We start from the raw sequence: 14072 nt of genomic DNA, 5'->3' as shown, positions 1-14072 counted from the left end.
AGCTCCAACAACACTCAAGAAGCTCGACACCATCCAGGACAAAGCAGCCCGCTTGATTGGCACCCCATCCACCACCCTAAACATTCTCTCCCTTCACCACCGGCGCACTGTGGCTTCAGTGTGTACCATCCACAGGATGCACTGCAGCAACTCGCCAAGGCTTCTTCGACAGTGCCTCCCAAACCCGTGACCTCTACCACCTATAAGGACAAGAGCAGCAGGTACATGGGAACACCACCATTTCCAAGTCAGGATATATCGCCGTTCCTTCATCGTCGCTGGGTCAAAATCCTGGAATTCCCTTCCTAACAGCACTGTGGGAGAACCTTCACCACACAGACTGCAGCAGTTCAAGGCGGCGGCTCACCACCACCTTCTCAAGGGCAATTAGGGATGGGCAATAAATGCCGGCCTTGCCAGCGACGCCCACATCCCATGAACGAATTTTTTAAAATCTTCAAATTAGAGCTTGGCCATTTAGGAGTGAAATCAGGAAGCATTTTTTCATGTGAAGGCTCGTAAAAATCTGGAAAACTCTCTCCGAAAGGAGTCAGGAATGATCTAAGTGAATGGCGGAACAGGCTCAAGGGCTGAATGGCCTACTCCTGTTCTTATGCAACAATGGTTTGCAATAATTGTCTGAACATAGAAATGAAGAAAAATTGGATAAGACCATTTATAACAAAAATGAAGTGGTTCACAGAAGCTGAAGTAAATCTAGTCAATCATTTAAATTTAATTAATCTTAAATAGGATTTTGGAATTGCTACAGATTCCATCTATAACTTTGACCAGAGAATTAACCCTCCCTGGTAAGAAGCAGCTCAACTTAAACAATTAGTCTTAAAATCTAGCATTAAAGAATGAAATTGTCACTTCTCCTTCCTCCTCATTGATCTAATCATTTTGAAAAAGAACTTTGTTTAACTTTTTATAAAGTCCCATTTGCAACATATCAAAGGCTTGAAGCAGACCGAATCAGGGCATCCTTGTACTTCATGATCTGGGCATTTCACTAAGATATTACAACACAACAAAAGTCGAGTAATACCTTCGCAGTAGTTTTCTCAAAGTAGGAGGAAGCACCTTCTTAATTCAGTTTTAAGTAAAACCAAATGCTGCACTTGTTTGATATCTTCTTTCCCTCTTTTCACTCCTCTCCATTTAGATAAGTACTACAATGTTGATCCTACCAACCTGACAGCTATTAATACGAGAAGAAGCATAGCAAAGGATCTGTATGCATGCCATTAGCAACCTTTTGAGAAGAAAAATTCAAGCTTCAACATTGTGTAAAAGGAAATCATTTAATTTTTCAATGAACAAAAAGCATTACACATCATGAACAGAACCCACAAATGTTTGAAGTTCAAAAATTTTAGTTTTATTGTAGCACCAGCCAAACCAGTGACTTCTGATCAATACGCTTCACATGGGTACATGCACTTCAGCTATGATTTCCTCTGTTTATTCCTCCTCTTCTGCCCATTGAATGGCTCATACCTATAATGAGAAACATGTTGGTAACAACCTTGACTCCAATAATAAAACTGGAGTTCTGGGAAAAGTCTACCCAAAACTATACTGTGGCTTGAACTTTTTGAAATATTTCTAGATGCTAAGTGATGAATGTAATATGAAAAAACTTCAGATTTTCTTTTAAGGTCATACTTTATGTTCCTGTCTGCCAAACAACATGGTATGTGGGGCCCATAGAAATTTAACACTTTTTGCAACCTGAATGACAATCAGGATTTATGCACATCAACTAAAACTTCAGTTTGCTGCTTTTGAATGTATAATACTGGAGTTAAATGCAAAAATAGAGGAAGGATAATCAGACCATTACAGCAATATTTAAAATCCACTCCTGGAAGCTGGGCGAGCTTAGTCAGAATAAAATTGGATTCATGCTTCCCTAATGTGAACACACATTACCTACTGGATCAACAGGAACACATTAATTGAACTGCAGCATACAGAATCCTGAAGTCCAACAAACCACTTAGAAAGTCAGCTTGAACTGCACTTTGGGTTGGGGCTAGGGAAGGATGCATTTCAACAGATATTCCTATTCTACTTAAGTTATAGTGGGAAATCATAAAATGGAATGTTTTCTATTACTAAAGAGTACAAATTAGCCTTGCCCTATACATGTTAACTAAATATTTTTCTTAATGCTTTTTAGCAATAGTAACTTTGAAAATATACTGTTTCCGCCAGAGGACAGATATTCTATAATTTCAAATGTTGTTGTGCTAACATATACAAACACAATTTCTATATAGTCAGCAATTTCTAATTCAACATAATTTTATAAAAAAGAAATGTTGTCTCATTGCTGAGTTATCACAATCTAATACTGTATAATAAAAAACATTGAAGCATAAACAATATACTCTGCCTTTTTTTATACAAGAAAGTACATTATGGTTTGCAGACTTTAAAACGTAGATTTAAAATGACATAACACACAGCTGCTGAAACCCTAATCCATGCGTTCATTATCACAAGCATGGATTTCTTACATGCCTTCCTTGGCAGCCCATCCCAAAAGTGACCCTTCATAGACTTTGGATAATCCAGAACTGAGCCCAAATCCTATCGACACAAAGATCATCCTTGCTAAATCTCCAGGCTCCTTGTGCCTAGTGAAACATAGAAAATAGGAGCAGGAGTAGGCCATTCGGCCCTTCAAGCCTGCTCCGCCATTCAATAGAGGCTGATCCTCTATCTCAATACCATATTCTCGCTCTCTCCCCATACCCCTCGATGCCCTTTGTCTAGAAATCTATCTAGCTCCTTCTTAAATATATTCAGGTACTTGGCCTCCACAGCCTTCAGTGGTAGAGAATTCCACAGGTTCACCACCCTTTGACTGAAGAAATTTCTCCTCACCTCAGTCCTAAATGTCCTGCCCCGTATCCTGAGACTGTGAACTAATTTCAAAATCTTTATCCTCATTTTAAAATTCCTCCAGTCTAAGCAATCACCTACAGCCCTACTTCTCAGTTTGATTCTGGTTGGTTTTATTACTTGTTGCCTTGACTCCTCTCTCTTTCTCCCCCTGACCCCCCTCCCCCCCAACCACAGGAAGCAGGTCTTTGTCACCACTCCCCTGCTCTCTGGCATACTCTCCCAAAACAATTGTCTTGCTACCTCTCTCACGCCCTTCAAAAACCTCTTAAAAATCCATTTCTTGGACTGTGCCTTCAGTCTCCAGCCTAAATTCCTCCTTTTCCTGCTGTGTGTTCACTTCTCCCCTCAAACCATTCCAAATCTTTCTTTAAAAAAAGTGCTGTAAATTCTAGTCTTACCTCTTCGACTAAGGAACTGTCTCCCTCGAACAACAGTTCTCCCCATTTGTGGATAAAGTCGTACTCTTCGTAAAGGTTTAGGCTGGGTGATGCCAGTGTCTACCAAAAAAATTATTTAAAAAAAATCACACTAACATCCAGAGGCAATATTACACAAAACAGTGCAGGAATGCCATAAAGAATCCTGGCTGTGGTGGTTGGTTATCAAAGCTCCATTACCGCTAGACCAGGATAGATCTTGGTGCTGAAATCAACTGTCCTGTTCAGTTAGATTTTTTTTTAAAAAGTACAATCCAACATTAAGGAATTAGAGAAAGTGCGTGGCACAGTGACCACACATTGATCATAGGGATATGTTGCCACCACAGAGTTACCAAGAGTTACTGTGGGGATCAGGTGTTTCACATCAGGCCAATTTTGTACACCTTCTCATGGACAAATTAAAACAGGCATTAACAGAAACCTGGGACCAACTCACTTCCACACTTTGAGCTAATGCAAGGAAATGGACACAAGCAAGGACAACATCCCAAACAAGAATTTGGACACGAGTAGCTTTATAATAGGATTTGTTTCACTTGGAAAATAATTTAAAATAGCTTTCCCAGGCAGCCTGAAATTATCTACATGTCAGCACACCAACAGTTACAAACACCATATTGGAATTCCTGAGAGAGTGTAATTTCTATAGATTTTAGATATACCAGATATGCTTTCCATTACATTTCATAGAACTAACTATACTGCCATCTCATCCATTTGTTAAAATACTGTGATAATTCACTGGGTTGATGCATCACCATTAATGTTCGTGCTTGGTGCACTATCATACTTGCACAGCTCAGTAAGAAAACTACACAATCCACCACTGTCCTTTTAAATTACATACCTGCTGAAATAGGAGGATGATCCTGGCTAGTGGATGGGAGATCTGCCTCTTCTGATGGCTGAGCAGATTCTTCCTCCTGATGCCCTTCAATTTCCAGCATAACATCTGAACTAAGACTGAAAAAATGTTTAGTTTGTCAACTAACCAAGACAGAATTAAGAATTTGGAGCTATTTTCATTGGAGAAACACAGGCTTACAGGGGACACTGGAGATTAGATCAGAGGTTTGGGGAGGGTAGGAATAAGGGCCATAAGCATAAAATCCTCAGGAAGAGAGTTAGGTTAGATCTAGGAAGTATTTCTTTTCACAGAATCATCAGTCAAAAAAACAAATTACCAGAACATGAGTATGGTGAGCAGACAAATTCCAGTTAACAGAGGTAAATTGCTGGTTAACTGGGCTTTATGGATTTCCATAGGTCTTCCGGAGATTTACTTAATTTCCGTAGGCAATTCCAAACAAATTTCCCAGCATTTTTCCTAAATTAGCCTCAAGCTTTTTGCCCCTCCTAGGAGATTGCATGACTGGAGGGGCGCGGTATACAAGGCTGCATTATATCTGGATAGGGCAGACTTGATGGTTTACTGGCATCCTTTATCCATATGTTCACAGAGTTAACATTCCACAATGCCCTACATAACTCACCATACTTGACGAATTAAATTTACTGAGATCAACTCAGAATTTAGTGTTTTAAATCAATTGAAATTGATGTACAGATCATTTTGAAGCAGGTTAGTTGCTGGAATGAAGCAGTGAAAGTTAATCAATTACAGTTATTAATTTTCATAAGTGTAATAGACCATACTGGCTCCTGAAAAAAAAAGCACTTAGAGCCCCTAGACTGAAAAGTACTAGTTTTTCAGCTTACCCTTCTTGGTCTGCTCCCTCCACAAACACTTCATCTCCATCATCACCACCTCCAGACTCAGCAGTGTTAGACAGACTGCCCGTGGATGTCGTAACCATAGGGACAGATTGGGAGGCGTGCTCAGTTGCATCTGATTGGGCACCCTCGTTGAAAACAGTTACTGAAGGAAAACAAAGTAGCAAAACAAACTTCGTTACCTAAACAAGCTGAATTCTGTGAGGCACTAAAGTGCTAAAAGTAATCAAGATGTGGAGATGCCGGTGATGGACTGGGGTTGACAATTGTAAACAATTTTACAACACCAAGTTATAGTCCAGCAATTTTATTTTAAATTCACAAGCTTTCGGAGGCTTCCGAAAGCTTGTGAATTTAAAATAAAATTGCTGGACTATAACTTGGTGTTGTAAAATTGTTTACAAAAGTAATCAATGCCTTGTATGATTGGATCAGCAAGTGGTATTGAATGCAGGTTTTAAAACTGCAAGGTCCACAAGTCCTCTTCTGAGCATTAACAGGAATGGCTGCATAGTACACTAAAGTGAAAGTCCCAACACCCAATTTGTGGTCAGAAGGATACCCAGTGCTGCAGCTCAGCAACAAATTATATTGAAAATGTCATTTTATTGTACCTATAAGCCCTATATTTTAAGCAACTATTTCTTTCTTAAATTATAACTTTAGAACAGGAGTGGGAAACATTTAAAATGGTGATCGAGAGTCGAGGAGAAATATATCCCACTTAAAAACGAACAAACTAACCAGTAATGACACCATGGATGAATAAAGAAATAAGGGCAAAATAGAAACTAAGGAAATAGGCATACACTAAGTACACAGGAGAGGATGACAAAAGGGAAGAAAAAAAGGTGAGGAAAGAAGTTAAATCAATTAGGAAAGCAAAGAAAGTACAAAATTAAGTTATCATGGAATAATAGTACAGTATTCTACACAAACAAAAGAAAAATCAGGTTAGTGATACACATGATAAACTCAAAGGTAATGGCAGTGAAATGGGAGAAATATTAAATAATTACTTTGCCTCTGTATTTACCAGGGAGACTAACATGGTGGGCATGACATTAGAAGAGATCAAAAAAGATTTAAAGACAATTAAGATAGAAGTGGGGAGGAGATAATAGATAAACTAAATCAAGCTTAGAGAGGATAAAACCCCTGGTCCGGATGGATTGCATCCACGCGTATTAAAAGTTAGGGAAGAAATAGCAGAGGCACTATTACATACATATAAAAAATTAGAAAAGGGAATAGTGCCAGAGGACAGCTAATGTGATTCCTATATTTAAAAAGGGAGATAGAACATGTCCAGGGAATTATAGACTAATTAGCTTAACATCAGTGGTAGGGTAAGATAATGGAATCCTTAGGCATAAATATAATAGAAAAACATCTAGAAACTGAAAATATAATGAAGAATAGTCAGCACGGATTTCGAAAGGGAAGGTCAGGCTTGACCAACTTTATTGAATTCTTTGAAGTAACACAAAGGGTAGAAAAGGGCAATGCAGTACATGTAATATATTTGGATTTTCAAAAGGCCTTCAATAAGGTACTGCATTGTAGACACATGATTACGGTCAGAGCATGTGCAGTCAGGGGGCAAGTAGCAGAATGGATAGCAAACTGGCTACAAAACGGAAGAGAGTGGGGGTTAAAGGTAGTTACTCAGTCTGGCAAAAGGTGGGGAGTGGTGTTCCACAAGGATCGGTGCTGGGACCACTGCTGTTCACCATTTACATAAAAAAACTCAGGAATCAGAAATACAATTTCAAAATTTGCGGACGACACCAAATTGGGGGGTATCGTTAATACAGAGGAGGATTGCGACAAAATACAGGAAGCCATTAATAAACTTGCAGAATGAGCATGTAATTGTCAAATGAATTTCAATATAGATAAGTGTTGGATATTACATTTTGGTAGGAAGAAATAGAGGGCCACATATTGCTTGGATAATAAGAATCTAAATGGGGTAGAGGAGCAGAGGGATCTGGGAATACAGATGCACAAATCACAAAGTAGCGATGCAGGTTAACAAGGCCATTAAAAAAAAAGCAAACCAACCACTGGGGTTCATTTCTAGAGGGATAGAATTGAAAAGCAGAGAAGTTATGTTGAACTTGTATTGAACCTTGGTTAGACCACACTTGCAGTTCCGTGAACAGTTATGATCGCCATATTAAAAAACCAATAGAGGCACTGGAAAAGGTGCAAAAAAGATTTACTACGATGATATCAGAACTGAGAGGTTATACTCAGGAAAGACTCTAGAAAAGACGACTGAGGGGTGACCTGATAGAGGTCTTTAAGATTATTAAAGGGTTTGTTTGATTCGATAGATGTAGAGAAGATGTTTCCACCTGCGAGGGAGACCAGAAAGACAAATAGATAGTCACTAATAAATCCAATAGAGAATTCAGGAGAAATTTCTTTACCCAGAAAGTGGTTGGAATGTGGAACTTGCTACTACATGGAGTAGTTGAGGCGATTAACATAGATGCATTTAAGGGGAACCTAGATAAACACATGAGAAAGGAATAGAAGGCTATACTGATAAGGATAGATGAACTAAGGAAGAAGGAGGCTCGTGTGGAACATAAACACTGGCTCGGGCCTGTTGGGCTGAATGACCTGTTTCCTTGCTGTACATTCTACGTAATTCCATTGCTAACATGTACACATTGCTGATGCCCATAGTACATGCAAGTCCTGGGGCTTTGAATAATTGAAGAAATCAGAACACTGGTCTATGAAACCACTGAGTACCTGAACACAAACTAGTCTCAGGTATCACTGCAGTCCAAGGACAGGTCTTGTACTATAAGAAAAAATTTAGCAGAGGCTTTGCAAATTTTTGGAACAAGACAACTACTTCAGAAAAGTTTCAATGAGTGAAAGAAAACAGGTTATTCGATTTTAAAACTATTTAGACTGCAGCTCATTCAGCATTACACTAACATGCAATTAACCATGGGAGGCTTATTGAGAGATTTTCCAAGGATATGCAGCACAATTGCAAGACAGGCAATTTGCATTATATCAGTTACCACAAAGATGTTTTCTTTTTAAAAAAAGAGGAACAGCAAAAATCTCAATTTTGTTCCATTTAAAATTGGGTTACAAAACAGTAGAGGAAAAATCAAATCAAACTCTGAAAACACTGCAGAATAAATGGTTAGTGGTATATTTTTCTCACATGAAAAAGTTAGTTTCCCACAATAATCAATGGTTTTTGTTTTAACAAAGCTCAATGCTAAATGTTGGCAAAGGGAGGCACACCTGTAACCTTAAATTGACCAGCCCATTCACAATGCCACAACAGAAGAGTTCTATACAACATGTCTGCATTAGCTGTGCTGAACAAAGTTTTGAAACATAAAACATGGCGACACTGGTAAGTGCACAAATATTTTCCGTGACAACCTTTAGGATTATTTCACAATTCATTTTCAAAGATCTCTCACTCAGCACCGAATGAATTCAGACTTCTGACAGAACAGCAGTTCCCAATAACAACCTGCATTCACAGGGACGTAATCAGACAAAAACTGACAACGAGCCAAAGGAGAAGACATTAGGGCAGGTCGCCAAAGGCTTGGTCAAAGAGGTAGGTTTTAAGGGGCGTCTTAAAGGAGGAGAGGCAGAGAGGTTTATGGAGCAAATTCCAGAGTTAAGGGCCTAGGAAGCTGAAGGCATGGCCGCCAAATGTCTGGTGAAGGAAGTGGGGAATGCACAAGAGACCAGAGTTGGAGGAGCGTGAGTTCTCAGAGGGTTGTAGGGCTAGAGCAACCCTACCGAGATAGAGAAGTGAGGCTATGGAGCGATTTGAACACTAGGATAAGAATTTTAAAATCGAAGTGTTGGTGGACTAGGAGCCAGTGTAGACCAGTGAGCACATGGGTGATGGGTGAACGGGACGTGGTGGGAGTCAGGATACGGGCAGCAAAGTTTTGGATGAGTGCAAGTTTATGTAGGGCAGAAGGTGGGAGGCCGGCTAGGAGACCATTGAAATAGTTGAGTATGGAGGTAACAAAAGCATGAATGAGGGTTTCAGCAGCAGATAGGTTGAGGCAGGGGCGGAGACAGGCAATATTACGGTGGTGGAATTAGGCAGTCTTTAACATGGAAGCTCAGCTCAGGGTCAAAAGGTTGCCGAGGTTGCAAACAGTTTGGTTCAGACCAGGGAGGGGGATGGAATCAGTCGTTCGGCCTCCAACGCAAACTCTGTTGCCTAAGACAATGGCCTTCGGTCTTTCTAATGTTTAACTGGCGGAAATTTCTGCTCATCCAGGACTGGACATCTGACATGCACAGTCTGACAACAGAGGCAGTGCAGGAGTCAAGAGAGGTGATGGTGAGGTAGAGCTGGGTGCCGGCACCATACACATTGTGTTTTCGGATGATGTCGCTGAGGAGCAGCATGTAGGTGAGAAATAGGAGGGGGTCCAAGCGTAGTTCCAGCATTTTAAACAACTCAGTATGGCTAGTGATGCCACATATTGCAACTCAATAACAAAATACAAAACACATTCATGACATTACTTTTATTCTGCAGATCTTCCTTCATGGAGGTTAACTATGGAAAGTTAGGCTAAATGATACAATTTCACATGGGAAGATAACAATTCCTGTGTCCTTGAAATTCCACTACAAAAGCCAACTGCCCAACATTGTGCAGCGTGGTCAAAAAAAAACAAGAGAAACGCATCCTTTTAAGTATTAGTGTATCAACACCTGCATATTATGCCCACTCTCCCATAAGTACAGTTGCACCTCTTCCCATTCGGACAGATCCAACAAATCCATACCTGGTGCATGAACTTGCAGTGGTGTAGTAGGTACACTGCGGCCTCCAGATTCATCTTCATGAACAGCAGCAAGATAAATGGGAGTCTCGTACATTCCTAGCCCTATAGAGATATGGACATGATAGTTACTAGCAACAAAATTCAGAAATGAATCAACAGAATAAGCAAGTATCTCACAGGTGACCTGATCTCAAGTAATAAAGCTGTGAGCAAGTCTGAATTATTTCATACCTAAGCTGCATTGTTTTCTTCATGTCATTAACGTGTGCCTGTAAACAGCAGCACTTTGGACCACAATTTAATTTTGAAGAGCCTCTTACAGCATTTCATTTTTGGAGTAAACATTTTACTTTCTCATGAAGTTGGAGTGATATCTGGTGCTGCTCGATGTTAGATGCCACCTCTGCTACAGTACAGCATTATGAGGCAATTAACTCAGGTTGCTACTGCATTCATGATAAACAGTTTTTAGGGTCACTTCTGTGACATGAAAGACTTCAGTTTAGTGCAGCAAATAAGTAGCAAACCAGTGAAAGAATTATATACCAAAGAATGATCAAAAACAAAAATCACTAATCTATAAAAGGGCAGGTTCTGAACACTCAGTGAAACCAGTATTTTCACATGAAAAACAAATATACTAAAAGCATTATTCTGTGAAAAACACCTGGACAATAGTAATTGATGCTCAATGATTTACCCAGTACAAATACCCAGCCACATAAATACTGTGGCTACAAGAGCAGGTCAGAGGCTGGGTATTCTGTGGTGAGTGACTCAACTCCTAACTCCCCAAAGCCTTTCCACCATCTACAAGGCACAAGTCAGGAGTGTGATGGAATACTCTCCACTTGCCTGGATAAGCGCAGCTCCAACAACACTCAAGAAGCTCGACACCATCCAGGATAAAGCAGCCCGCTTGAATGGCACCCCATCCACCACCCTAAACAAACAATCACTCCCTCCACCACCGACACACCGTGGCTGCAGTATGTATCATTTACAAGATGCACTGCAGCAACTCACCAAGGCTTCTTCGACAGCACCTCCCAAACCCGCATCCTCTACCACCTAGAAGGACAAGGGCAGCAGGTGCATGGGAATGCCACCACCTGCACGTTCACCTCCAAGTCACACACCATCCCGACTTGCCGTTCCTTCATCGTCGCTAGGTCAAAATCCTGGAATTCCCTACCTAACAGCACTGTGGGAGAACCTTCACCACATGGACTGCAGCGGTTCAAGAAGGCAGCTCACCACCACCTTCTCAAGGGCAAGTAGGGATGGGCAATAAATGCTGGCCTTACCAGCGACGTCCACATCCCATGAATGAATAAAAATTTTTATTTTTTAAAAAATGGAAGCACTGATTAATGCATCAAATGTCAGTTAAATTTACTCCCAATTATATCATGCAATTTACACTCAAAGGGGCAAGTACAACAGCTTCCATTTATGTTAGAGATTTTGAAATCCTTGTAAAAATATTACCTCCTTGCGATGCCAGCTGTCCAAGGTCTGACTGACTTGAACCGGTTTGAGACATATCTTCGGGGGGTCCAAACCTGAAGCGAGGGACTCCAGTAACCTGGGGAGAACTAACCACAGTTTCCAACGTGAGTTGCTAATTCAAGTCATGCAGAAGATCTATACAAAACTATGTCTGCTACCTAAAATTCCCTTTGCACCACATTTGACAAAACACTTGGTAATTATTTATATCCTACCACTGAATAGCTATGCTAACACTGGTTGCTTAGTTTTTTAAATTGTTATTTCAATGAATATATGAATGCAAAAGAAATAAATGAAGAAAAAAAGTCAGCTTCCCTGACACATATTTGAAGTCTAAGAAAATTCAGAAAAGGCAACTTAGAACTTCTGGTATTTGGCACCTCTAACTTCAAAATACATTGGATGAACTTCAATACAAATTCAGAACTTATTTCTAACAGAATACAAAAAGCCAGAGTAAAATTTGTAAACAGTTTGGCTTGAAACTACACCACTCAGAATTTTACTTGCAATCTTGCCGTGCAATAACATGTTTAATCATATTGCTACAATCCATGCTCTCACCTCCGAACGCATTTTGAAATTAGAAGTGCCTAATTTCAGAATTTTCAGTATTATTTGCAAGCAAAAGTTTTGAAAGTTATAAAAGATATCCAACTTGAAACTCAACAAGTCTTAGTTTTGAGATTTATTAACCACTGCACATCCTATCGGATACAATCCAGAAACCCACTTACTGAATTGCTTCTGCAAACCCATCTGATCGGTGGGGCACAACTAGAGTTGGTGTACTTGGCACCATCCTATCATCTTCATCAAAGAAGTGTTGCTATTGAACAAAGAAAAGACAGGTCAGAGGATCACACAGTACAGAAAAAAAACTAAAAACAAATCGTGGTAATTCAAACTTATTGCATCATCTGATCAGGAACTTCACATTATATTTTTAAATGACTACATTGCATTTCAAATCCCAAAATGCTAAATTACAAATGTTGTAAATTAGAATCTCAAAATTAGTATTGCTAAAATTGAATAGCGCTCTCCAAAATAACATTCCTATAAAGATCAGATTAAATCCCAGTTTCATTTTGTGCTACAAAATGAAAACTTCTGTTCAACTGTCAGTTTGCTGCACTATCACCCAAGTCAGAAGCTTGGAGGATAAAGCCCCACTCCAGAAATTGACCTCAGTGAAGACTGATATTTTAATACAATACTGAGAGAGTGCTGCCTTGTCGGAGGTGCTGCCTTTCAGGTGAGGTGTTAACGGAGGCCTCATATATTGGTGGAGGCAAAAGATCTACTGGCACTATTCAAAGAGACGGGAGATCTCTGTGTTCTGGCCAAAATCATCAAAAACACACTAACTGGTCAACTAACTTCCTTGCTGTGCACAAACTGGCTGATTTGTAATGCGTATAGAACACAGTGCATTTCATGTCATTCATTGGATGTGATGTGTTTTGATATGTCATGGGCGTGTAATTAGGCATTATATAAAGGCAAATTTGTTGTTTTGCCGAGTTTAATTAAATTGAAGCATCTACAGTGGGAACCCAAACGGTAAGTGAAAGGGAGAAGCTTTAAAATATTTTTTTTTTGAGGAGCGGGCATAAAAGCCACAAACAGCCTTGCAAATAAAGAGCTCAGATAAAATATGAGTGCACATAATTTTATCAGGATGCATTTCAACAATTCAGTTACTTACCACGCCTCCAATGCCTGGAGTAAGCTGGATCCCTCCTCGGCTCGATGAAGGCCGCCTAGCTGGTGGGAATCGCTGAACAACAGAAAAGAGGATTATTCTTCCAAATGTTATGAAAGACTGCATTCCTCAATGTACAAATGTCAAATTATACAGATCTATATCATTCAAAACTGATGAGGCAGGCCGTATTTCTATTTTGATTTTAGACAGTACCCATTACAATAAAAAAACTGCACTTGTGCTAAATACCATTTTTACATAAAATCTACTGACACCATGCAATTTTTCCCTTTCTGTTGAAGGGGGACTTGTCTTTGCTCTGAATTTCTCTGATGGCAGGGCTAATTTTAGGGATTCCTTATGTGAAGCAAATCCACTTAATGGTATAACACTGATATACACACTACCACCATGCTGCTTTGATGCAATAACCTCATTTTTAATATGTAGCTTTCTAAATCTCTCTAAGGAATATCCTACTTGATGCTCTGGCTCATAAACCTGCCAATAGTATGCCAGGGATTCTAAATGAAGGAACTGTAAAGGCTCAACACGCACACAATAACTGCACATCTTTATAATAAAATTCTGTTTGCATTTGAAGCCTACATGCCAATTATTCTCTCTCTCACAGGCTGTGTTTTCTTCTGTGGCCTGCTCAGGGCGTTAAATTTATTTAACTTTTCTTCTTGCACATCAACCCACCACCCAGCCCTGCAAACCTCAACCTTCAAAGTGCATCCACCCTCACCATAGCTGGCCACCACCTAGCCCAATCACCTCCTCAGCAGGTGAGCAATGCCATGGGAGATCAGTAAAGTTCTTGACTACTAAAGAAATTCTAGGCTACCACAGATACTTTTGAGAAGTCCCCACCCCCCTAAAAATTTTCATTTGAAGTCAATTATTATGAACAGGTTACAAACCAAAACAGGAAAATCA

The 14072-nt window shown here is 39.8% G+C and overlaps 2 protein-coding genes across 5 annotated transcripts in view; one reads left to right on the top strand and one right to left on the bottom strand.

The window, feature by feature from the left end:
- prg4b (proteoglycan 4b) overlaps positions 1 to 2394 on the top strand; it is a 43479-nt gene extending 41085 nt beyond the window's left edge. For both annotated transcript variants that reach the window (XM_067990485.1, XM_067990486.1), the window contains exon 13: positions 1169 to 2394. In XM_067990485.1, coding sequence (XP_067846586.1) covers positions 1169 to 1254 — 86 coding nt within the window. In that variant the 3' untranslated portion in view covers positions 1255 to 2394. The remainder of the gene's footprint in view (positions 1 to 1168) is intronic.
- Positions 1289 to 14072, bottom strand: part of tprb (translocated promoter region b, nuclear basket protein) — an 88733-nt gene continuing 75949 nt past the window's right edge. For all 3 annotated transcript variants that reach the window (XM_067990481.1, XM_067990484.1, XM_067990482.1), the window contains exons 44-51: positions 13131 to 13202; positions 12157 to 12248; positions 11396 to 11502; positions 9905 to 10006; positions 5079 to 5238; positions 4207 to 4322; positions 3318 to 3416; positions 1289 to 1503 (exon numbers count right to left, since the gene is read on the bottom strand). In XM_067990481.1, the coding sequence (XP_067846582.1) occupies positions 1448 to 1503; positions 3318 to 3416; positions 4207 to 4322; positions 5079 to 5238; positions 9905 to 10006; positions 11396 to 11502; positions 12157 to 12248; positions 13131 to 13202 (804 nt within the window). In that variant the 3' untranslated portion in view covers positions 1289 to 1447. The remainder of the gene's footprint in view (positions 1504 to 3317; positions 3417 to 4206; positions 4323 to 5078; positions 5239 to 9904; positions 10007 to 11395; positions 11503 to 12156; positions 12249 to 13130; positions 13203 to 14072) is intronic.

The sequence above is a fragment of the Heptranchias perlo genome, chromosome 9 (assembly GCF_035084215.1).
Source record: "Heptranchias perlo isolate sHepPer1 chromosome 9, sHepPer1.hap1, whole genome shotgun sequence".
Taxonomy (NCBI): Eukaryota; Metazoa; Chordata; class Chondrichthyes; order Hexanchiformes; family Hexanchidae; genus Heptranchias; species Heptranchias perlo.
This window is presented reverse-complemented; position numbering and strand designations above follow the sequence as displayed.